Source organism: Sardina pilchardus, chromosome 24 (genome assembly GCF_963854185.1).
Source record: "Sardina pilchardus chromosome 24, fSarPil1.1, whole genome shotgun sequence".
NCBI lineage: Eukaryota > Metazoa > Chordata > Actinopteri > Clupeiformes > Clupeidae > Sardina > Sardina pilchardus.
The window spans coordinates 18624059-18650423 of record NC_085017.1 but is presented as its reverse complement, the minus strand read 5'-3'; the positions used below and the strand labels follow the sequence as shown (position 1 = coordinate 18650423).

At 41.5% G+C, this 26365-nt stretch overlaps 2 protein-coding genes across 2 annotated transcripts; one reads left to right on the top strand and one right to left on the bottom strand.

Annotated features, from left to right (window-relative positions):
• Positions 1-454: 454 nt before the first annotated feature.
• sall3b (spalt-like transcription factor 3b) lies at positions 455-26365 on the bottom strand. Its single transcript, XM_062529461.1, has 5 exons — positions 26349-26365; positions 25964-26014; positions 2580-5447; positions 1980-2320; positions 455-1748 (listed from the first exon to the last, which is right to left on the bottom strand). Exons 3-5 carry the CDS (start codon positions 5341-5343, stop codon positions 1350-1352), a joined length of 3504 nt encoding a protein of 1167 aa, XP_062385445.1. The 5' UTR covers positions 5344-5447; positions 25964-26014; positions 26349-26365; the 3' UTR covers positions 455-1349.
• LOC134072878 (uncharacterized) lies at positions 14672-21247 on the top strand. The gene is made up of 5 exons (XM_062529752.1): positions 14672-14756; positions 18941-19993; positions 20199-20345; positions 20572-20673; positions 20929-21247. The coding sequence occupies exons 1-5, from the start codon at positions 14718-14720 to the stop codon at positions 21235-21237; spliced, it is 1650 nt and encodes a 549-aa protein (XP_062385736.1). The 5' UTR covers positions 14672-14717; the 3' UTR covers positions 21238-21247.

Below are 26365 nucleotides of genomic sequence, written 5' to 3'. Positions count from 1 at the left end.
AGGACACGAGATGAAAGTTTTTTAACACTTCGTCAATCTAGAAATTATGTCAGAATCAGCCTACATGGAGATTTAATTTGCTCCACCATGCTGGTTGTTATTATAGGCTGGTTGTAGGCCATGATTAAATGCTCATGGAGATCAAGGAGAATACGCCTAATGGGAAATCCACCTGAGGGTCAGAAACCGTTCAGTTTCCTCCTGGAGATATTTTTTTTTAAAGAAAAATGTTAACACTGGAGGCTGGCTCATAACTTCAGAATGAGTGACTACTCACTGCTACTTCCTTTTTATTTTCTTCTCATGCTAGAGTGAAATCATAAACCAATTAATTGACTATCTCTGTGGTCCATAAAAGACTATACATATTTACAGAAGGTTCAAGTGTGACATGGTTCAGCAAACAAATTATTTTGGCAAATCAAATGTGTGAACTTTGTTTTGCTAACTTTTATTTAGGAAAAATCATTTGAACTATTGCAATCAAACAATTGACTTCGAGTCAATGAATCAAATACGCAAATTCACAGTATAAATATGTGTTTGTGAGTGTAGGCCTCCAGAGCTGTGCCAACTACAAATCTTGACACTGTCCTTTCAAATGGAAAAAAGAATATATGACTCTAGTCATGTGCAGTCTGACCATAATTGTATCAGACAAGTAAACCTATAACCGCAATGATTTTTTTTTAAAGATTCACTATAAACAGACACCAATTTCCTAGATTTATGAGACACGTTTATCAAATAAAACATGCAACATAATCGTTTTGTTGGCAAGGATGCAGACAAAGTTAACTTTCCCTATTTTCCATCTGAATTTGTTGTCAATTTCATTGCTCTGTGAACTGTTTCTTTATGCAGTAGGCCTATATGAAATTACTTACAGTAGATGCCAAAAGATTTATATTTTCCTACATGAAAATACTCCCATACAAATCAGTCTCTAAAACACATGAGGTAGTATTCCAACGCTTGCTTTTTTTGTCATGACTTCATGGAGAGAAAGAAAACGGCATGGTTTTGCTACATCTTTGCATTTGTAACAGTTGCATGAAGTAGTTTAGACAACCACAAATGATACAAATAAATAACAAACAATTTGGAAGTGCATGGTGCCAAAATAAGAACACACAGCAATGTTTACTTTTAGAATTGCACCAAATGAAACATTGGGGAATTTACTGGGGTGACATTTTGAGCAAAAAATCTAAGATAGCTGAAATAAACCATATAAATACCCTATCTAACAGGGTAATTACTACATCAACTGTAATATGCAAAAATCACAAACAGTTTTTCAAATAGAATCATAATTCCATTCATATTTCATGACCACTCACTTCAGTCTAATTGATACAATTTTCTTTGCTATTGTCTATAAGCATTGAGAAGTGCTGGCTGACAGGGCTGTCATTGTTCTTTTTCCCAAAGTTAGTCATTTGTGGACTGTGTCCTGAATTCACCCTGTCCAAGCCCATATGCATCCCATGGTGGTTGGGAGCACCACCACCATTGTGAATGACAGAAATCTCATTGCTCTTCATAGCCACACTATTGGTGATAGCTGCCGCGTAGTGGTTCCAGAAGCCGGGGTCCACACTCATGGCCCTTGCTGCCATGTCCTTCTGAAACCCCTCTGTTAACTTGAGAGCGTCTGACCCCAGCAAGGCTGCTGGGTTGTCCAGAGACAGGCGCCGTCCTCTCCGGGCAGGCATGTTATTCCACATGTGGGTGCCCATGTGCACCTGCGGAGACAAGCAACATGTAAACTAACATGTACAACTCTGACCCCAGAAATCATTCCAGAAAAAACTCCACAAACTCCAGCCTAGTACATATGGCATGTTCTGTCAACTGAATATTGTATACTAAAAATAAAAGGTTCTATTAGAATAGAAGTGTCATATAGCATGATTTTAAACCATAGAGCTACTACCCTTCGTATACAATATGCAGTGTTATGCTATATAACATACCTTGAGATTTCCTTTTGTGGTAAAAGCTCGACCACAGACAGAGCAGCTGAATGGCTTCTCTCCAGTGTGTGTTCGCTCATGAATCTGTAGTGCGCTCGCTGACGAAAAGGTTTTCCCGCACGTCAGGCAAATGTGCTGTTTTGGGGTGCGGAGTGGTTGGGGGGCTCCTAGGAGAGGTGAGACCTCAAGCTTGGCCAGGGAGGGTGTGAATACCTGGGCCTGGGGACCGCTGTGCATGCTGGGTATTTCTCTCCTAATGGGTGATGACCTGTTGGTCCCAGAGAGCTCCATGTTGCTCTGTGTGGTGCTATTTGACGGACTGATGCAACCAGCGATTATTCCTAAAGGAAACAGATAAAACACAACACAAAGAATTCTTAATTAAAACCAAACAATATGTGTCACATACAGTGACCTAATAGCCTAATGCAGCCATCTTTTAATCAGTTAATAGTGTATTCACCCCATTATTCAAAAAGAAGCAAAGTGACAAAGGTTGTGTATATTGTACCGACCAATATGCACAACCTCTTTATAATTTCATGTGTGCAATAGTTAGAGCATACTAAAAGGTGAGTTTGATCTTGAATTGTGTCTTACCGAGTTCCTTGCTTGAACAAAAGATGTCATTTAGATTCTCCTCTTTCACAGTAGTTTTGCCATTTTCCGCTTTACTGCTAAGTGTGCTATTCTCAGCAGCAGTGATGCTGATGGGTGAATCGTCTCTATCTGTGACAGAAGTCCTTTGAGGTGGTTTATTGCTGTCTTCCGCATTAGCATCATTGTGGAGTGGAGATAAAGAGACATCCCTGGAATCTAAGAATTCAGGAAGTTCAGTTCCAAGCATACAATGTTTCTCCGTCTCATCTGACGCCGAGAAACTGTTGGTCAGGTAGCCACGACCCACAGGTCCGTTTCTCAACACTGCGGCCTGACATGTAAGCTCTGTCTTGGCTGTTGTGTCAGTCGCTGTCATTGGTGTTTCCATCTCAGATAGGCCTGACATAACATGGCCCAGAGGGTCAGAGTTCACGTGTACATCAAGATTTCCATCCTCCTCACTGTTTTCATCTTCCACCTCAAGGGAGTCGTCAAATCGACCATCCTCATCATAGTTATTCAGGCTGTCGAAGCTGTTTTCATCGTAGGAGAGATCCGTATCCATTTCCTGGTGAGCATCTGCTGGAGGCACGTTTGGTATATGGCCCACCATATGCATGCGAATGTGCTGCTGCAGCACAACAGCATTTGTGAACTTCTTCTGGCATATCGGACAGGAATGCTGTACCCAGAGTGGAGGCTTGGCACGGTGAACCCCAAAGTGGGTCTTCAGGTTCCCTTTGGTGGAGAACGCCCGACCACACACTTTACACTTGAACGGTCTCTCACCTGTGTGAATGCGGTAGTGCATTTTCAGAGCACTGTGACAACTGAGCACCCGGTGGCATATCACACACTCGTTGGGATCTGACACTTTTTTATCAATGTTTTCCACCAGCTGCTGCAGCTTGGAGGTTTCTGAGGTTTCCATGGGGTCTATGTCCATTTGATGTTTGCTGTATGTCTGATCTGAGTTGCAGGATTGTGAGGAAGACCTAGGTGAAGTGGATTGAATGGAAGAAGATTCTGAGGACACTGTAGTCATACTTGCATTTTGCGTTGGAAGGCCATTTTGAGAGGTAAATCTTTCCCCTGCCCCAGTCAAGTAAATTGAGGAAACCTCTCCTATCTGACTACATGGTGTGGACACTGTATCCACAGGTTTCCTTGATTCAGTAGGATTAGGAGACAAAGACGTATATTCACTCGGGCCACTGGAGGTTTTTAGAGGAGATCCTACTGAGGAAGCATTGCTCAGAGAATCAGTGGACCTCTCTACACCATCAAAAGTTGAGGGAAGATGAAGGCCGGCAGACACGTGGCCAGATGCTATTAAAGGCCTGCTGTCTGGCCATGTGCTCACTGCTTTGTCTGGAAGAAGGGACATCCCGTAAGGAAGCCCAGAGCTTGTAGGTATGTTGTCCAAGTATTCGGGCACGGGGTAAGGGTTCATCTGAACGTGGGGGTACTTATCTTTGTGCCGCTGAAAGTGGACTTTCAGGTTTCCCTTGGTGGAGAAGCGGTTTCCGCATATGTTGCATTTGAACGGCCTCTCTCCTGTGTGGGAACGCAAGTGGATCTGCAGGGCACTGTCGCTGCCAAACACCTTGGCACAGAACCTACACCTGTGCTTGAAGAAGGAGTCATCGGAGCTCGGCTTGCTATCGAATATGGAGACATTGGAGAGCTTGCCTTTTCGCTGTTTCATAAGAGCGCTCAGGGGATCCAGTGCATTGGTCGTGGCCATTATGCTAGCCAAGGGGTTGGGGAAAATGATGCCTCCGGGTGGGCTCGGAGGGAGCAAAGGAAGGCTGGACAACTGATGATTAGTCTGGACGTTGTTGTTTGGTTCCACAGAGTGCACACCTGAAGAGCCAGTTGGATGACTTCCAGTGACAGGTGTTGTGCTCCCACTGTATGGAGGCAAGGCAGAGGAAGCCATACTAAGAACAGATGACAAGTGGTTAGAACTGGGCAATGAGACCATGGATCTGATGGCAGACTGTCCAGTCTTAGGATGTAAAGAGAGCGACGAGGCAGCGGTCTCCACGTGTCCACGTGACACTTGTCCGTTTGCATTGGGAGGCAGCAGTCCCAAGAGGGGGAACATGGGTTGGGCGAGCACTGCCTGCAACTGGTGAGGGCCAGACGTTGAGGGCAGTCCTTTGGACGTCAGATTCTGCGCTGTCTGCACGGGCTGCTGCTTGTTCAACATGGCCACTTGATTGCGAATCTGTTCGATGAGCTGCAGCTGTTGGATCTGCTGCCGCTGCAGGTCCAGTAAGCGATCCAAAATCATGGGGAGTGGGGCAGAACTCTCCCCGCCTCGGAGACTCTCAGAGTGGACCCTCTGGGAGAACTGGGCCACAGCCACCCTGGTGCTCTGCAGGATCTCTAGAGTTACATTGGTGCTGGGCGCACCGTGGCATGCCATGATGGAGGGAGGCTGTACCAGAGGACCGGCCACCTCGGGACCAGACAAATACGGAGACTTCTGTGCCTCTGGATACGTTTGAGATTCTGGTTCCAGAACCACATCCATGTGGTTGTCAACCTTTCCCTCAACCGTTCTCTCCACAGGGTCCATTGAGCTCTGCTGGATCTGCTCAGTCCATTTGGGTTCCGTTGAATCCATGTTGTCTGACTGATTGGAGAAACTGTTTGAAATCGGTGTTGGGGGTTCCAAGGTTATAGGTGTTTCCATGTGCTCTTGCATGATGTGGTTAGGAGACTCTTCTGTGCCTGTCACACGATGCGCACACATGGGAGGCCACTCAGGTAACTCCTTAGGGGAACTTTCAGAAGCATGTGTTCCGTCATGGCTGTCGTAGTTCTCTCTGTTCTCCTGATCCGGTCCTCTCAAGAAGCCTGTGGAAGGGAGTAAACGAGGGAGAGTGTGAACAGAGATCCCTTGTGATATCAGGTTTCACTCTACTTGCAATGCGTGGATGAGCACTACCTAAAAATCAATCGCCCCGATTTTCCAATCACTGAGACAGAGTTACTGTAGTCACTCAGCTAATTACTTTTATTGCACAATCCATCAGATGGAGTGACAAGCGGCCGAGAGTGCTACCTGATCGCGGTGCATCGCCACTCAGTCTTTGTTTGCCTCATTTCAATTCCCAGGTGCAATCAAATATCCTGATATGTAAAAAATTAATTGAAGACGCTAATATAATGAAATGTGGTTCTTGACTTTTGAGATGGTTTTCCATAGTCCATCATTATAGACTATAAATGTTATAGCTTTGTTTTTTTTTTTTCAGTTTAGTTAAATGGGATGTGTAGAATACTAGCACACCGTTTTACAAAATATAGTTTTTCAACAAATGTTAGTGTTTAAATGATATTAAAGCTACTAAAACAATATTGTAGAATTTTGTAAATAGCAAAATTGTGTAATTGTGCAGCATGAACAAACCAGTGATTAAATTCTAGTCTTTAGAGACCATATAATCTTTAGAGTCTTTCACATGCATTGAGCATATTCCTTTCTGTTAAAAATCTAACCATCATATGGTGAGACTGTGTCGATGGCAGCAAGAAGAGCCAGCATTTTGATTAAATAAATACATTAGATATATAAAAGAGCACTGGAGGAAAATAAATACACTAAACTAAACATAATTATGACAACTATTTAAAAAAGACAGGACCCTTAGGTGGTCAAGAGTATAGTTAGAAAGGTGAGATGTTCTAAAATGGAAAGTGAGATAGATAGAGCAAATGAGACAGAGAAGTAAACCAAGACTACTTTTTTTTCTTCAGGTTGACATAAAGACATGAAGTGGAGGTCTTGCACCAGAAGAGCACAAACAGAAGTGCCAAAATAGTCACCAATACTTTACCCACTATCCAAAAGCCCTTACCCAAATCAATCACAACAGAGCTGCTCTCTCAACAAGGATTTGCCAGTAGTTGAGTGGCAGAGTCCAGCGACTCTGGGCCCAGATTTAACTGGCTCACACCATGCTTTATTACAGCCTATACACTATAGCAACAAAGCATTTCTGATATATATGTAGAGAAATTAGGAAGTTAAGTGAAGTTAAGGTATGTAATAAGGGATGTAATAGCCCATATGCATGCTGTGTAACAGGCTACCTAGAAGAACATTGAAGAGTCCTGACAAAACTGACTACTAAAGTGGGGTTCATCATACATTTTTAAAGTGACATTTTGAATAATTGAATTACCATTGTTGTGGGTGATTTAAATTTGTGGAAGATTAAATGCAATATCAGAAAATGACATTGCCGAAAGAAAGAAATATAACAACCTGTCATTGTGATGGTGACATAAGCTAGTACATTGTCATATATTTGCAGTGATTGAAATTAATCATCTAGGATGAAATTCCATGGAAAATTGAAAAACTATTTACTATGTAAAAGACCCCAAACTAAATATTTTAAGTAAAAGACAGAAGGAAAGGAAAAACGTCTTTGTGAAGTAAACATAAATATTCCCATGCCGAAGAGTGTATTTCACTCCTTGGACAATGTCGAATCAGTTACAAGTTTTAAGTGATTTATTTGCTCTTGTCGCCGGTTCTAAACAGTTTAGACTTTTGCTATATTTTCCCCAGAACTTAATGTTCTACAGAAATGTTGATCTGTTGACCAGCTTTGCTGTAAAATTACTCTTTGTCATAGGTAAATGTGCACTTTATCTTATTACATCACAACCGGGTCATTTTCAACAGTGCTTTTGCAGTTATAAAACTAAGTTAGTGGAGGAAAGAGGGACACCTCTAAGGTTTGTGTGTGTAATAATAATAATAATGCCAACAGATATAAACAAGCTGTCAGTGTTGATGCAGTCTCAATCAGGCATGGACTGGCCATAGGGCGTACCGGGCAATGCCCGGTGGGCCGACGCATAATTTGGGCCGAGGCCGTCATAATTTAGCCTAATTAAAAAAAAAAAAAAAAGAAAGAAGCTTATTTATATTGCGTACGGCCGCAACGGTAGCGAATCGCGGCCCATTGGTTGACTGCCTTAATGGACATTGGGCTAGTCCAATGAAATCACAGGCCCCTCCCTGTCTGCCTACAGGTACCGGCCTCATTATCATCTCCCGCTCTTGACAGAGGTTATCAAACTTTTAGGTCTATGTCATCAAAGCCTGGAGTTCGACCGGAGTTTTAAGCGTCCGTAGAAATGGAGAAAGACAAAGGCCAAAAGCGTAAGGGGGGCGCAGAGAAGCTGCGTGAGAAAAGGCGAAAAAGCCTACATGTGGAGGCAGCAAAATGTGCCAAAATTACCGATATGTTTGCCACCACCACAACTACTTCAATCGCAGCAGGGCCGTCGACGTCGTCAACATCTAGCAGCAGTGCTGCAGCACCGAGTGCACATGCCGTCAGTAACACAGAGGGAGTAGCTATTCAAATTGATTCGGAGGAGGAGGAGGATGAGGAGGTAGAGGAGGAGGAAGAGGAGGAGGAAGAGGAGGAGGAGAGAGACGTGAGAGACGTGACCCAGGGACAGATAGCTACTGTGAGCCCGGTAAGAAGTTGCCTAAATGTTGGCAGAATGAAAAGGGACATTTCATAGGGAGGGTGGAGGGCTGTGTGTGTGTGTGTGTGTGTGTGTGTGTGTGTGTGTGTGTGTGTGTGTGTGTGCGCGTCTGCCACTCCTGTCCTGCATGCATTTGAGCATGCATGTCTGCATCACTGGGCTAGGAGTTCGAAATCTGCGATTGCTGCTTGCTTCTTTTAGATGTATTAACCTAGCCTACTTGAGGATTCAGCACCCCAGTTAATAATAATTGTGTCTTTTTGTGTGGTTTGTGTGTGCCACTCTCACATGCATTTTGAATTGCGATGCCCATCAAATTAACGAGTGGTCGGCTTAGGAACGCCATCCAGGGGGTCAAGACTGATAGGTTAGCTTCGGCATGTTAGCATACGTCATTTTCAAGTATGACGCGGCAAGCAATTATGTACATTATCGCCACCCTCTGAACTGGATGATGACTTTTTACAGAATGTCCAATAAAAATCTATATGAATTGGCCGGATTTACTAGCCTAGCCTCCGCCATTTATTTGAGTCACTCCCCAGTTATATACTCCATGACGCCATCAACCTTCTGAGATCTTAAGACAGTCGATTGGTCGAAATTGTTGTCAATCTAACAGTAGCCTATACATCTTCACTAAATAGTATCAAGGTGAATTGTTGGCTAAAAAAACTGTGAAAATGCTCAACATAGGAAATTATTGCAGGTTTTATTTAGTGAAGCATTTAATATCATATGAGTTTTGTGCATGGTTTTATTTGTATGTAGGCTGTGTGTGTGTGTGTGTGTGTGTGTGTGTGTGTGTGTGTGCGTGCGCGCATGTGTGTGTGTGTGAGAGAGAGTATATGAAAGGCTATTGCTTAGCCAAAATGGATGATAAATCATTGGTAACTAGAGAAATAGCACATTTACATTATAATTAACATGCCTGCCTCTCTGTCTTTCTCTGTGTTTAGTCAAGCCAGACTGTTGAAATAGGAGCAGAGGAGTCACAGGGAGATCAGACAGTTGTAGACTATTTTAGCCGCCCCCATTCAACAAAGATGCAGGATTTTTTCAAGTTTCACCCACAGCAGAATGCCACAAACCCCGTTGTCCAGAGGCTCTTCAATAGAACAGATGACATGGCATGGAAATGGCTGACTTATTGTGCTCTACGCCATGCATTGTTTTGTTTTGTTTGTCTTGCTTATAGCAAGCCCAATGATCCAAGTGGCTTCATTAGAGGCATGACAGACTGGAGGCATGTGCACCAAAGAATAGAGGAGCATGAGAGAGGCATGGCACACAGACAATGTGCTGAGGCATATTTTTTAAACTGCTCAAGAGCAAACATTTCTCACCTCCTTGAGGGAAGACAGCTGGCAGGACACCGTGAGCAGGTGAAGAAGAGACGTCAGGTGTTGGAACGTGTAGTGGATGTTGTGAAAGTCATAGGGAAGAGAGGCTTAAGCTACAGACAGGAGCATAATGAAGCTGCATACACCTTGGGCATCGAAAGTATCGACCATGGCAATTTTTTAGAATTAATTATATTGTTGGGGAAATACGACGTTTGCTTAAAAGAACATCTCAACACTGTAATTGAGAAAAGCAAACAGATTCATGCTTCGGGCACACAAGGCAGAGGTTCTCTGGTCACCCTCTTGTCTAAAACAACTGTGAATGCAGTGATTGATTCAATCAAACATCTGATTCAAGAGAGCATCTCTGCAGAAATCAAGCAAGCAGGGATGTTTTCTGTGCAGCTTGACACAACCCAGGACATTACAGGGAAAGATCAGTGTTCTGTAATTCTGAGGTACGTCACAGGTGCAGTCCGTGAAAGGCTGGTTGCAGTTGTCCAGTGCAACTCAACGACAGGGCAGTCATTTGTGACTCTGTTGACTGAAGTCCTAGAGCGCCTGAATGTGGACATAGGCCTGTGCATCGGCAATTCCACAGATGGAGCCTCAAATATGCAGGGTCAATACAGAGGTTTTTCGGCAATAATGGCAGCAAAATATCCCACCCATCAGCATGTGTGGTGCTATGCTCATGTGCTGAACCTTGTGTTGTCTGACACTACCCATAGTGTCATTGAAAGTGGATCTCTATTTGACCTGCTTAATGACATTGCAGTGTTCATTAGAGAATCATACACAAGAGTGGGTGTGTGGGAGACTGAGAGCCAGGACAACAGGCACAAACGGATCTCACCAGTTGGTGAAACGAGATGGTGGGCTAAACATGATGCCCTAAGGAAAGTTTTTGGAAACTTTGGCAGACCTCATGGTGGCCTTTTTCTTGAAGTGGTGTCCACACTCTCCGCAATAATTAACCTGAAGACACAAGCCTCAAATGCACGAAGCAAAGCCAAAGGATACCGAGACAGCTTACTCAGATATGAAACTGTGTTAACAGCTCAGTTATTTCTGCGCATATTTGAGTTCACCTCACCACTTTCAAAATACTTGCAGACCAGTGGAATGGACATCCTCTCAGCACACAGAATGGTTACCACAACACAAGAGTCACTGAAAAAGATAGCAAGAGATTTCCCAGCGGTGAAAGATGCAGCTGACTGTTTTGTCCATTGGGCGAATGAAAAGCTGGATGAGCATGATGACCTGGATTTAGAAGTGGAGGCTGCACTACCTCAGAAAAGGGTGAAGAGGAAGAAAGTCTTGCCAGGAGAGATGGCCCAGGACGAAAGCCTCAGTGACGCAGAAAAGGCCTATGAGGTCAATGTTCACCATCAAATCCTTGATACAGCTGTTGAGGCCATCCACCAACGATTCCTCACCCATGGCACCCTGTATGCTGATTTATCCCTCCTTCATCCCAGAAACTTCCCCCTTATCCAGACCAATGCTCTCCCTGAATCTTCCCTTGAAGAACTCAGCAAGTGTCTAGCGGTGTTTGACAGCAGAGCAACTGTTTCCGAGCTACAAATTGAATTGAGAAATTTGGCACAGCAATGGGACAGGCTGGTACAATCGCCCTTGGATGACTATACAACTAGAGCTGTTCAAGAGGAATTAGATGATCCAGAAGAGATGGACATGATAACCACAACCTGTGTCTCTTGCAAAGAGTGCCCCCAATGCTGCTACAAAATCCTTCTCAGGTTCAATATGCTGACCCACGCATACCCCCTTCTTGGGCTGGCATACAAATTCTTGCTGACCCTGTCAATTACTCAGGTAGCCTGTGAGCGGTCATTCTCAACCCTCCGCTTCATCAAAAACCGACTCAGGAGTTGCCTGTCTGCCAACAAACTGGAAGCCTTTATGTTGATGGCAACTGAAAAGGATGTCCTTGTGTCCCTTGACACTGACACAGTGATTGACAGAGTTGCAGAGAAGAGTGAACTAATGAAGAAACTGCTTTTGTAAGGTGAGATACATTTTTGTTAAATTAGTGGATGCTAATTGTTAATTTAAGAATCAGAGGCAGCAGAATCAGCTTTGGCCAAGTATACATAATTTTACTCCAGCAGGTGTGACAGAAAGTATACGTGATTATTGCATTGTTCTTTACTCCTTCTCCTCTCTTAGGGTACCCTAGCGGCTTTCAGTTGTCTTGTCTGTGAAACTCTTTCTCCTCAAGGCTGCCCTACCCCAGAGATGTTCCAGGGATGTTCCAGGGATGTGCCTTTCATTGGTGTGAACTTCACAGGCGTTCTTCACATTTGTAGGTTTACTATAATATACTATTACTATATATACTGTTGTTATGTGTTCTCGCTGACATCTACCTGGATGGTCATAAAGCCTACTACTACTTATTGTAATTAATACAACTCTCTATTACTACATTATTTTAAGACACCTATGTCAATGCATTTTAAAAAAACAAAACAAAACAAACATCTCATCAATGTCTCATTCTCAATGTCCTTTTGACTTACCTGGCATCTTTTTCTCTCCCCTTAGGGCATATTTTGAGTGAAGATTTGCCTTTCCCTAGTGTGGAGTTCACATGTGTTCTTTTTTTCATTGTGAGTTTACCAAATAGCTCTTATTTTAATTCTAGAAGAGTTAGTGATGAATCTAGCATATCTGACCTCACCTTTCCTTTCTATGTCCATCAGGGCACCCAAAGTCCATGCAGCCTTTTGTCTCCGAATATGTAAGTACAAAATAAGCTATTATCTGTCTGTTCACCTAACAATTATTTAAATGGTACCTGATCTGATCCTTGCTCTCTTTCTTTCCTTTGTCTGCCTGTCTCTGCATCTCTCTCTATATATATATCTATCTATCTCTATCTATCTCTCTTTTCATACTTAAAGGTGCCACTGAGGACATCTTTAATTAATATGGATGTATGGTCTTACTGCAGGCCTAATTTATCTTGTCTTATTTGTATTTGTGAAGACTACATTTTATTAAACACTAGTCTAAAGACATCTCTAGCAGTGTTTTGCTTGACAACAAACTTTGCTTCAATATGGGAATTGTGGCATTTTTACCATCTCTCCCAAGTCGGAGAATTGTACTGAGAGTATTGAAAGACTAAATAATAATTAGTAGTAAATAATATAATTAGACTAAAAGAATAATTAATATTTTTTTTAACAAACAAAACAGTGTGCACATACTGTATATGTTGTATCGTGTAAATTATCATGGTGGGCCACTATGGCCAAAAATGCCCGGGCCGTTTTTTAGTCCCAGTCCAGCCCTGGTCTCAATCTATGCAGAATATGTACATGCACCGTTAAAACTAAGTGTCAATTCTTAAGGTGAATATGAAACATGATCTTCAACTCTGGAACAGTTCATGTCTGCACCGGCGTTAAACTAAGTCATTGTAAGAGTATAGCGGTTTGACATAAGTTGTTTAATAGTACAGGCTGATTGCATACCTTCATCTGAGGAAACTTGCGTGAGCGCCGTCTTTTCCGACGTAAGGTGCTGGGGCTTCGCTTGCTTTCGGCGTGACATGATGTTGGTTTGCTGCGCTGGAGCGCTGCTCTCCGTGGATACATCGACATCAGGCGAGCGCTCTCCACAACAGACAGTGTTGGGTCAGTGAATATCGGATATTAGCGAGACGTTGATGCCATTGTGCAGATTGCGCATGTCGGGATAATAATGGCAGACGATAATGAATTACTATTCGTGGTGCCGATCGCTGAGGGCTTGGCGGAATTCCAACAAATAGACTGCGCGTCCACGGATATGGAAATTAACTTGGTGACGAGCTTCGCGTCTTGCTCATTGCGCCTTGATCGCACAGTAGGTCTCGACAAGCCAGTACTTGGAATGGGATAGAACGCTATCTTTTGTCGTTCTCTCATAACTTTCTCTTGTCAAACAGAACATATAGGTCTATTTAATTGGCAAACGCGAATTATATGGACATTAATATGCTATTGTGTAGGTTGTATTCCTTTCAGTCCTCATAATCGTTTTTCTTGCTCGTGTTTGTTTACTGGCTTTCTTTACATGTAGAGTGATGTAGAAAGCTAGTATGTATATAAGAACGGTTTCTTTCACTTCCTCCTAAGAACGTTGTCAGCTGGCTTATAAAAATCAGCATTCATGGCGCCTATTGCTCCAGGGTTGAATGTCTTAATGGCGCACTCAAAGCAACCCATTAACAGCGTTCTTGTTTGTGCATCACCCTGTGCGTAATTTGCAGCGTATCTCAACCGAACTTGTAAAAAAAAAAGTTGGCTATAGGTAGCATGTCACCACCTTGGAAAGGTTTCACTGTGGTCGTAACACTCTGACATCTCCTGTCTCAGTCATTGTAGCCGAAATCAAGTTGTTATTAAGCTGTCTCTTGGTATTTGAAAGAAATGTCAATTATAGAGGTTCTCACAGGAACTGTCATCCAACAATGTGTATTTATGGCTCAATTTGGCTTTAAATTAACTTACAATCAACCATTTCTACATCTAGTTTTATTCACTACAAACTCCTTGTCATTATATATTACTTTTTATATAACTAGCCAGAGCTATAGATTGATATCGCAAATACGTCCAGTGTTGTCTGTGTTGAAAGTGAGTCATCCCATGACCACTGTCATGAAAGTTTAAACTAACCAAAACAAGAACATTACACCGAAATCTTTCTTTGGCCATCAAATAGGCATCCTTTTTGTCCCTCATCTTTCATTATAAGACCTAATGTAAGGTGGCCTTTTGCTGTGGGAGAGTGGGGACAAGATACTGATCCAGGATGCACTGCACAGAAGCAGTAATGCACTGGGCTACATTGTCAACTACATTGTAAGTAACTGATGTAGCCCACCTACACTGAGACTGCGAAACTGAGAAGAAAACTGCATGGAGAAGCATGACATTAGATTTGCAAATTAAGTATACACTGCAAAAAGTGAGACTTGGGTTAATTAATATTTAATAAATAAATGATAGTGAGATATACATAGTAAAAAAGGGTATTTGCAGTTTGGAATCATATTGAGTGGAATTCAACAATTTATAATTATTTATTTTACTCAGTTTTGAGTGAATAAAACTTGATGTGAATCACTGAGTAGTATTTAATTGAATTTCATCAGGAGGGCCAAACACAAGGAAAATTAGTAAATTTTACTCATAGGGAGATTGATGTATTAATGTAATATTTCCGCCCAAGACTTTTCTCTCACATGGATGGACGTCGCCATTTCATCGAAGTTGTCCCAAAGGTAAGACTGTTCTGTTCATGCTTCTTCTCATTATAGTTTTAGGCTATTTTAGGCTTCAAGGCCACTTAACGTTGGCCTATTGATCCCTACGCACTAGTGGTCGAACGATATTTTGAGAGAAGTTTGCTAGGGTATGTTTGTTGTGGTGTAGCTAACTCTGGTGATTCGGCTAGTTCACTTTGTTTCTACGTAGCCTAAGCATAAAGCACTGAACAGCGTCTGGCTAAAAAAAATAAATAGAATAAGTCCATCTGGTTTCCATGCATAAAGTAGGCTAATAATAGGCTGCTGCACGGTAGCTCGATCTATGCTACAACCTCGCGGTCCTCGCCTCAACCAGAGGTTTGCCAACGTTAAGCTAACTAGCTAGCTAGCTAGCAAGTACATTCTACTCTCGGGTGAGTAATTTGCGAGTTACGTTTACAACATTTTGTTTTCTGAGAGTAAATTGCCCTCGAGTAACGTCTTTGGGTGATGGGTGTTGCTGAAAGAACGCTAACTGTTTTAACTAGGGGGGTTGTGTCGCGTCAATATGGAACAATTAGCAGCGTGCGCTGCTTTTAACCTTTCATGGACAGTCTGGCTGAAATGCTAATTCCATTTTTATTGAGACACTATATTTTATTGTCTATATCAGACAGACATGTAGTTTCGATTTGTTCACAGTCTACACTCCAGTGTAGCCGTGTCTAAGTTTTCACTTTAGCGCGCAACGACTGCAGGCACTGCAGCCAAAGAATCGTTCGGATTCCCCCCCCCCCCCCCTCCCCCACCCCTCCCCCACCCCTCCCCCACCCCTCCCCCACCCCTCCCCCACCCCTCCCCCACCCCTCCCCCACCCCTCCTTGTTGAGAGAGGCGCTGTTTCGTCTGCTTGTGATAGGCCTACTGTAGCCTGCATCTGCGTGCGGAGCTCAGTAACCGTCCACTTTTGGAACTAGTGGAATACGTTTTTTGTTAGTCAACCTTTTAAACATAATGTGTCTGTTCATTAGGTTTCATTTGGGTCACTATTAGTTTATAGACATATTGTATTCGTTTTTGCTTTTTAGCCATTTGCATTAGGCCTACTGACGTTCTGGTACAGTGAACAGTCACAATTTTTATGGTGTACCATATTTCATTCCATATTTGGAAGTAAGTCTACATTTAACTTGGTCTGCATAAGCTGCTGTGTTATTTAAATTGTTCTGTATCATCAGAGCTCTCTCTGGCCACTTCTGTACACATAAACAAGTGTTCTCTTATTGTCCTCCTGTGATTAGATAACCACATGTAGTGGCCTATATCTTATGCATGGTTATTTGCCTTTCTGTTCTGTTAGGTTTTGGCCAATGGGATGGCAGTGTAAGATCTGCAGGTCTTTGTCTGCTACCAAAGGGAATCTGCTAAAGCATTACCGACTACAGCACGCAACATTTAGTCGTGGTCAATCCCAGCCATGTTTACATGACGGTTGCCCTTGCACATTTAAAACGCAGACTGCTCTTCGCACTCATTTGTCCAGATACCATGCAGCTAAAGAAAGTCTACAGTCAGGACTTATCTCTGGTTTTAAGTGTTTAGTTTGTGATGTTTGTTGTTCTGCAGAGAAGGACTACTTTCAGCATATTGGAAATCATCTGAAAATCCATGAAACTGTGTTTTGTGTATTTGAAGGATGTGACTTTAGGACAAATATATACAATACATTCCTGAAACACAAAAGCAGAAAACACAAATCATATTCCTTGAGTGATTTCAGACAAGACGTATATGAGAGTCAACATAGTCAGGTTGTTGATCCCTCTGATTTACCAGAGACCAGTGATGGTGAGGACACTAGTTTGCATGTTGACCAGGAAAGTGAATCAGACTTAGTTATTCAAAGAATTGGTTTACTTCTACTGAAGCTAGAGACCATCTATAATGCTTCAGGGAAGTGTGTTGATGCCTTGGTTGAAGACCTTCAGTTCATTTCATCTTCAGCATCTGTTGCTGTTGTTAGAAACATAATTGATTCAACATTGTTGTCTAATCAATGTGTTGTTGACCAAACCATCATAACTGACTTGGCCGAACAGCTGTGTAGCTTGCATCCTATTAGTACAGCACTTGGAGAAGGTGGTCCACTTGCTTCAGCTTTTAAGAGAAGAAGGTATTTTAAGGAGCACTTCCAGTGTGTTGGTAGTGTTGAATATATTCTTGATTCTCAGAAGAACAAGACCTTTCAATATGTGCCTATTCTTGAGACTTTGCAGCAAGTCTTGAAGAATGAAGACATTGCAGAGGAAATCTTATCCAGAAACTCAAACAGTACTCAATATATTAAGTCCATTTTTGATGGCAAGTTTTTCAAGCAGAATGACTTCAATGCTGGAGATGAAACACGTCTCTCTATAATCCTTTATGTGGATGATTTTGAGGTTTGTAACCCACTTGGGACTTCAAGAAATAAGCATAAAATAACAGCTGTTTATTGGGTTTTGGGGAATTTGCCATCCAAATTGCAATCTGTGTTAACATCAATACACCTAGCTTTACTTTGTAAAGCTGTTGATGTCAAACAGTTTGAATACAGACAAATTTTGGAACCACTATTGAAAGATCTCGCCACTCTTGAGCATGAAGGGATTTTCATTTCTAGTGTTGGAAAAAATATTAGGGGCACAGTGCATTGTGTTGTGGCTGATAATCTCGGTGCACATTCTATCAGTGGACTAGTTGAGAGTTTCACAGGGCCGTACATCTGTAGATTTTGTCTTGGACATTCTTCAGAGTACCAAACACATGAAGTGCGTACTGGGGTGTTTCCACCTCGGACAAAAACTGACCATAGTTTGCATTTGCAAACTGTGAGAGAAGATCCTGATTTACTGCATTGTTTTGGTGTTAAGCGCCAGTGTCCATTGACAGATAAATTGAATCATTTCCACTTTGTCCGTGGATATCCACCAGATGTACTGCATGACCTTTTTGAAGGTATAATACCAAGGGAATTAGCATTGTGTTTTCAGATTTTTACCAAGAAAAAGTACTTCAATTTGGCTGAACTCAATGACTTAATCAGACGTTTTCCCTTTAAGGGCTCAGACAAAGCTAACTGCCCCCAAGTAATCCCTCAAAATTACGTTAATCGCAGAACTATTGGAGGAAATGCCCATGAAAACTGGGCCTTAATCAGGTTCTTGCCTTTCATTGTTGGTTCGCGGGTACCTCATGGTGATTCTGCCTGGCAGGTTCTCCTGACTTTAAAAGACATAGTTGAATTGGTGGTAGCCCCTGTTCATACAGTTGAAACTATTGCGTACCTCGACTCTAAAATATCTGAACATCGTCAGCAATTCTTAGCTGCTTTTCCTGAAGCTAAACTGACACCCAAACACCACTTTTTGGAACACTACCCTGCCATGATTGAAGGTTATGGGCCTCTAGTTGGTGTATGGACTATGAGATTTGAGGCTAAACACAGCTTTTTTAAGCAGGTTGTTAGACACACTAACAATTTCAAAAATGTGTTGTTGACCCTTACTACAAGACATCAGCTGATGATGGCATACCACTCTCGTGCAGATGTTGGAAAACAGCCATTGTGTGTCACAAAAATATCTGATGTATCTTTAGATGTGTTGCATTCAGACATACAGGAAGCTCTAAAAGAAACATCCCCACTTCTATCTACTGTGCAGTTAGCGAACACAGTCACCTACTATGGAACACGGTACACTGTTGGGATGATTTTGTCGCATGGCTCTACTGGTGGATTACCAGACTTTGCTGAGATTGTTCAGATAGCTATACTGGACAATTCTGTAACATTTTTTGTGAAGTTACTTGCTGCCTGGTATGAAGAGCATCTTAGATCTTTTCAGCTAGAGGACACTGGGAAATTGTGTATTGTGGAGCAGCAGAAACTTAGTGATGTGTACCCTTTGGCAGCCTACAGTGTGGGAGGAAAACGCTTGGTTACACTCAAGCGTCACATCTGTTGTTAATGTAAGGTTATTGAGATGGATTTATATTAACCAATACATCTACAATTTTTGAAAGACCAAATACAGATTTACACAGATGAAACAGATCATTTTAACCATATTTTATTTGAGTTTAATTATCAGTTATTCCTGTCACATACAGGCTTTCTTTATCACAAATCTCTGTGTGTCCACTCTAACATGTAAACTTTTGTCTATTCACTTTTGTCAGGCAAAGATGGAGGCAAAGCTCCGAGTAGTAATTGAGGACCAGATTGAGAAGTTGCTCCTTCCATCAGGGATCCCATCCACTGTGGAGGAACTGCAAACTGTTGTGAAGGAGACCTTTGGAATATCTGTTGAGTTCAGTCTCCAGTATTTGGATTCTGAGTTTGAAGATTTCTTTACCCTCCATAGAAGTGACCAAATCAAACACAAGGACACCATAAAGGTTGTTAAGGCTGACCAAATTCTTCTTGACCTGTTTGCAGTTGAAGATAATTTGGACAGTTCCATTGGTCAACAATCAAGTGACTGTGATCCTAGATCTGATGCAGAGTCAGTTGCATTAAGTTCAGAGTCATCCTGTGGATCAGTGTCCTCACAGGCGTCTACTGTTATCCTGCCCAAGAAAAGTTCCACAGAGCGATGCCAACATTGGCCAAAGGAGTTCCCTATTCCACAGTTTGCATATGAAACTGAGATGTGCCTTGAAAGAGCAGCTGAAGACTATCAGAAGAATGGAACTCTTCTGAATACTTCAAAGGTGAAGGCAGACATACTTGAGAAACTGTCTGAAACTATGTATACATATACAGCATATCCATCAGGTGCACAGATCAGTGACGTTGCTGAGGCACTTTGCACGAAGTATCCATTTCTCAAGGAACCAGGCTCATTCTCAGGTTTCTATGGCTGGCAACAAAGCTTAAAGTACAAGATGGCAAATTATCGCACTAAACTTAGAGGCTTCGGAGTTCCTGAAGTTATATGCAATGCACTCAAACGCAAAAGCCCTGCTGACCAGAAGTCTGCAAGGAGTGTCAAAAAGCCTAGAAAGGCAGAAGTAAACTACCTCCCCCCTTACCCGGCAGGAGAGAATGAAGAAAGTCAAGAACAAGAGAGGATTCAGCTACTCACTGAAGTAAGGAAAAGGGACAACAGCAAAGTGATAAAGGAAAAAATGGGGAAAACATTTGCACACAGAAGAAATGAAATTGTCAACCAATCACCCAGGATTGAGGACATCAATGCCAGATGGCCTGCTCTATTTGAGGCATCTCAAGTGAGTTACACATGCATGCTAATTCCTTGCATAATATTCCTTGCAAATATTCCTTATCCATTGTGAAGGACTGCAGTGGTGGTTTTTAGCATATTTGATACTTTCAAATCATTTTTTTAAATGATTTGAAATGAACCACTATTATTGTATTCCTGCTTTTAAAACATAAGAAGTATAATCTACATTAGTTTCTTTTAATTTTCAGATTCAGGATGAGTTTTACAGAATCACAATGGTGCATCTTGAGTCGAAGTTCATGGCCAAGCTGGATGAATATACTCCGAAGCTTGTGAATCTCTTCCAATCCAAGGGTGGAACCATGGGGTTGAGGTTGCAGGCGATCTTACTCAAGGTACCCTTTAATGAGTTATGTTAGCTAATACTTTATTAAAGGAAGGGTTAGGAATGGGTTGGAATATCATTTGCATATTACTTGATTTGAATTTGAGTGAAGGAGCGGCCGAGTGAACAGCCTTTTGAGCGGGTGGCAAGATATTCACACCGCTCAGCTCCACTCACTAACTCTTGCCATTGGATGTTTTTTATCCTTGAATAATGTTTATTTTTTTTCATTTCAGGCTCCAACCAATCCTACCACTAACGTGACCAGAGCTGTTGTCATCCGATGTTTGGTGGTGTACCTTGGGGAATCTTTAGATCATCTCCTTAAAGAGTATGATGTAAGTTGAAGTACATATTTGCACTTCTACATTTATGTCTCTTGTTCATGATTCTTGTCTCATGTTCGTGTTATTTGCATAGCTTTGCAAGAACATATATTGTACAATTACATTATCACTTTCTAAAACACTGATGTCCACTGGTTATGTTGTATGCAGCTATGACAATTCCAGGTTTTCTTTTCAAAAGCAGCAAATTGGGACCTAATCCTTTTTCTGAACAGTCTGAAATGGACAATGTGCTTGCTGTTTCAGGATACTGATGGAGACAGTGTGTCACAGGACCTTGCTGTGCAAAGGATTAAAATCTACACCATCAAGGCGAATACATCAGAAGGTCCAGACGACGTTGGTATCGTGGTAGAGGGCCTGAAAGTTCTGACCGCTCTGGGCAACTTTGCAAGGGCTTGCTCCATGCTCGTTGGGTTGATCTATGCTGTAAATTTGGCCTATCCCAAGGAGCTCAAATATACGTTTGAAGTCTTCCAGAAACTCCTCCTCGAGCTGGACTGTTCAAAGCTGACCCCAAAAGTGAACAACCTCAAGAACAAACTGCTAGCTTAAGAATATGGTCTCTTGCCAAATAGAAGTCTTTTGACATGTTGTCAACTCTTATGTAACCTTCAAATGCTTCACAATTGCCCATCAATCATACTAAGTAAGTGGTATTGTCTTCTTTCTTTTTTTTTATCTAAGAGGCAACTTTTCGTGTGACATGCATTTGAATGTAACATTGTTACAGTTAGCAACAAGTAAGTTTGAGTGTTGCAATGATTCTTCAGAAATACCGATCAACCATACAGTGGGAATGGCATTCTTTAAGGAAGTGGTTCATTTTTTCACCTAATTTTGTCAGAGGCAACTATTTTTGTACCCTGTGATTTCTATTGTGATTCTAGTGCTTTAAACTTTATTTTTTTATTTAACAATGAAGTACTTTCATTTAAGTCTCTGTGGTCTCACTTCAAATACAGGTGCAAGCAGTATCCAGCTAGTTTTGGTGTTTTCTTCTCGTTTTGGAGTAAAACTCATGTGTTGTTGAGACACGTTCAACGTCTTTCTGTTGAATTGATTATTCATTTTGTACACATGCATAGTACAGAACTGTTACTGTAACTCACACACAGTGCTAGACTCCGTTGTAAAATTGTTGATAGAAAATGCAGAGGAGGGCAATGCATTTATTTTTGTATCCTATTTGAAATATCTGACGATCTGTTGTATGATTTCATGTAAAATAAAACATTTTGCAGTAAGGTTAAATGTACCTGCCTCAGGTGTCTTAAGTTCTTAAGTTACTTCAGCAAGACATTTTTCAAGTTTATTTTCATGCATGGTTGACTTAAGTGAATTTTGGCATTAGAAGCTAGGGTTAGCTATGCTATTGAGTTGTTTGGAACGTGTTTGACAATGTACTAAAATATGATATAATACAATTAATGCAAAAAACTTTTATCTAGACAGTCCAACTTACACCAGATAAGTAGTAGATATAAATCACTTTTGCCCAAATAGTTAGTAAATATGAATTAGGTTGGCCTGAATATGTAGTAAATATAGATAACTTTTGCCCAAATAGTTAGTAAATATGAATTATATTGTCTCAGATATATAGTAAATATAAATACTTTTTACCCAAATAATTAGTAAATATGAATTATGTTGGTCCAAATATGTAGTAAATATTGATTGATTTTGCCCAAATAATTAGTAAATATTGATTAGGTTTGCCCAGATATGTAGTAAAAAGTAATTAATTTTGCATAGATACTTAGTTAATGTAAGTTAGTTTTTCTTGTGGTATTAATTTGGATTTACTAAATAATTTGATAATGTTGTTAATTTTATTGTGTACATTTAGTTGACTTTTTCAATGAATTCTAGTCAAAGTTGTAGTATTAAAATCTATTCAATTATATTACTTGTCACTTTGTTGCCTCAATTTTTTTGAGTAACTACTAGTCACATTTTTTACAGTGTAGTCTCTGCTTGACATCTCCTGTTCACCATAAACCGTATACCGTATGTGGTTTTTTGTTGTTGTTGTTTGACAGGAAGGATCAAACATTTAATGTGTCACTGAGCTGTCATGGAAAAGTTTAAAGTTTTAAGACATGACCAGCAATCAAATTCCGAGGTACAATAGGGCTATCAGTGGGCATAAATACCATAAAACACAAAAGACTGGAGAAGCACATTTTCGACATAAGTTTCATATCAGCCATGACCACTGAAATAATCAAACAGATATGGTTATGGAAATATGGTAATAATTCTTAGTGTGGGTTGTTATAATGACTTTATCATCTTGGTAGTAGAATTGATCAGTGGAATAATTAACCACAATCTGACGGCATCTTACTGTATGCACATGAAATTATCACTGACAGACTAATCTTGGCTCTCCCTTGTGAGGTTTTACATAAGACACATTTAGATTGCCCTTTGTTAAAGTGCTCATCAAGTATTGTTGAATGACTATTCAGTTGAAGTACATTGTGAAATAGCCTACTATATAAATTCCAACTGTGCATACCACTAAGCCTACCGGCAGAATTCAGATACAGATTAAATAATGTACACAGCTGTGTATATTATTTGTCAGGCTTTCTAGTTTAAACAGCCAATCCAGGCAACATCTGCTCTAATGGTTTATTGATGTCCCATTGCACGTATTTACAGGAGTTTCAACAATCTTATTTTGTATTCTAAAGTTTGAAAATGAGGAGAAACAAAATCAGCACTCTGTTGTCCAGAAATCCTCAACGTTTGGTGAGAGTGCCATTTTAAAAAGCCCAAACAAACATTACAGAAGAAAACCCAAGGTCTTTCAGCATTCTAAATAGAAAGAGGTCTCCAGGGTGTAAAACATAGCCCTGGGAAAGCTCGGCTTAATATTGGGCTTGCATCTAATTTTTCCCCCCTTCAACAACTCTAGCTTGTGTTCGAAACAGAAATCATCTACTAGTACTTTCGAGAGGACGGGGACAAAGCTGGGTCCTCGCTATACATCTGCGAGGTTTTGAAAACAAAGCTTTGTTTGTGCGCCTCAATCACTTTTGCTCATGAAAGCGAACACTTGCTTGAAAAAAAAAAAAAAAACGCTCTTTCTCAAGGAATCACTCTAAACCAACATCCTGGTATAAATTTGCAACAAGCAATACAGGGGTGATTGTGCGCGGGGGGGGGGTGCTATGTGGGACGCATACAAATGGACCCTTCTCTAAAGCCCCCCTCATCCCATGCCGTAGTGGCTGTAATGTTCAGTACATCCACGAAAGGCAACTGTGGTCCCTTTTCGAGAGTGGTAGCTGGTTTGATAAAATCTTGTTCTATAGTTGTATACAATATTTCATTTGATATTTTCCCCTCTGTGCTATAGCCATCAAATTACTTTTTAAATTTAAAAGGAGATGAGACCCCCCCTCAACCCCCCCCCCCCCCACACACACACACACACACACACACACACACACACACACACTACCTGACCCCCACACTCTTGAAAGATTTTTTTTGTTATTCTGCCCCATTCACAGTAGACGTAGTTTTTTTTCTCCCATCCTACTCCCTTTTTTTTTAAACGGGAGAGACTAAAGTTACAAGCGTGTGGCATTTTGAAGGGGTTGGGGGCGATAGGGGGGGGGGGGGGGGGGGGGGGGGTTAGGGTGGTAGTGAGACGGAATGAAACTGGAAGCTTGGTATTATGGATGAAGGCAGTCTGGGAAAATGGGAAGTTGGCAGGAGTGCCAAGTCACCAACGAGACCCCGGGCCCACTCCCCTCTGCACCAGGTGTCCGCTCGCTCGATTCAAACGATACTATTCTTCATAGACAGCGGCTGAGTATTAAAGCCACCCCCCCCCCCGCCCCCTCTTCCCTCCTCCCCCTCAAGTAAAATCATTTGCAATTGAATACAGATATAATCCTGGAAATATAACTCTCCATTAGGAGTCTCCCGGTACGCCAACAAGGGCCCCATTGTGTGGCATGTGTGTATTAATCACAGCCGGAAATAAAAAGCGCAGGAAGAGGAGGGGGGGCGCGGGGGGGCCATCCCTCCCTCTGGACAGGCTGTTTTGATGCTAAAGAAAATGTTGTGTTAGCAGCTCACGCTCCAGAGCATCATGTCTTGCTGCAGTCATTCATGTTATCTTTGTGCACAAATAAATGTGTGACTGGCAACGGAAGACCATTCAGATTTTATTGCCAGAGCAAGAAATCAGTCAACAGGTGCTGTTTCTGTGCTTATGCTAAGTGAAAGACTGAATGTGATTGTTTTACCGTCAGACATATACTGTATATTCTTGGATTCGACATAGCCAACTGACTACTCGTATCTATAGACGGCATACTGTATGTATGTGACCGGTGGAATTACTCTCTGCGTTGTGATTTGGTTGTAGAGTAATGACTGACGCGACACAGGACGACGATTTCGCGGGCTTGCTTTATTCTCTGGAAAATATGCAAACAGCACACAGTTTGGGCTTAGAGTGTGCAATATGGAGTGTGTAATTGAGTGCCTGTCGCTTTAAGAAATACGTGAGGTGGCTTTCTATCTCACGGTTTTACGCGAGTGAAATAAAAGTTGCATGACAAGTTAACATGTAGGCTAGGCTAGGGAATCAAGTTCATCCACACAAACTGATTTCTTTCAAGATGTTCAATTTAAGAGAGTGAGTTCTTAATTAACAATAGGCCTATGATTTGTGACACAACAAAGGTCTACAGTAGTCTCGGACCAGATTGCGATTTTCTCCCGCGGGTGTCTCCTCCTTCTGTCGCAAACTTGGATGTCTATGCAACAAATAGGGTCTACTGTAGGCTACAGTGGCGCTTCTTAGCGCCATATACAGTAGGTACCGTTGCGAGTTTTGAAAGGACCGAACGAGTCTCAGTCCAAGATCAGATTTTGTTTAGCGTGAGAAAATGGATGTATGACGTGAGTGCGTGTGTAAACAGGCAAAATCGTGTGTCACACGCCGAAAGCCTGAGAGTTGGCAGCTCTGGGCTTCCCAACTCCTCTTCCCAAGGGTAACAGAAACAGGGCTTACACACAGGTAACCCAACAAATACACGTCATTAATCTCCTTAAACAATTCGTTAGGAATTAGAAGTTAATTGTAACAAGCAAACACAAAAACCCAGCCTGGCTTAGCCTAGCCTCCCATTGTAGCTAGTTAGCTCGCTAGCTAGGGGGAGCTAGCATAGACGTAAAAATAGCTAACGTCAAGACCACACAGCATAAACATAGAACACAACAAATTAATAGAAAAACAATGACACACCTGGAAAATGCAAACAGCACACAGTTTGGGCTTAGGCTCCTTTCCCAACTCCTATAAAAAGCAACAAACAACAATGCTAAATAGCGATGCTAACTGTTAGCTGTCAATCGCTAACCCATGTAATGTACAGTAATAGCTAGCTCGTTAGCTTCTACATGCTTGTAATATGGTAATAACCAGTAAGTTAGCCACAGGCTTATTTTACACCATGTGACTCTATAATATTACAAAATACATTAAACCAGACAAGTTACTGCTACAATACATATAGGGAAATGTACACAAAGAAGTATTATGCTAAATTATAGTTTTAAAAGTGGTGGATGGCAATGTAGTAAGAGGATAAAGATTAGATTTAGAAGAATGAATTAGACATAAAGCATACCTCTTCCCAAGGGTAAC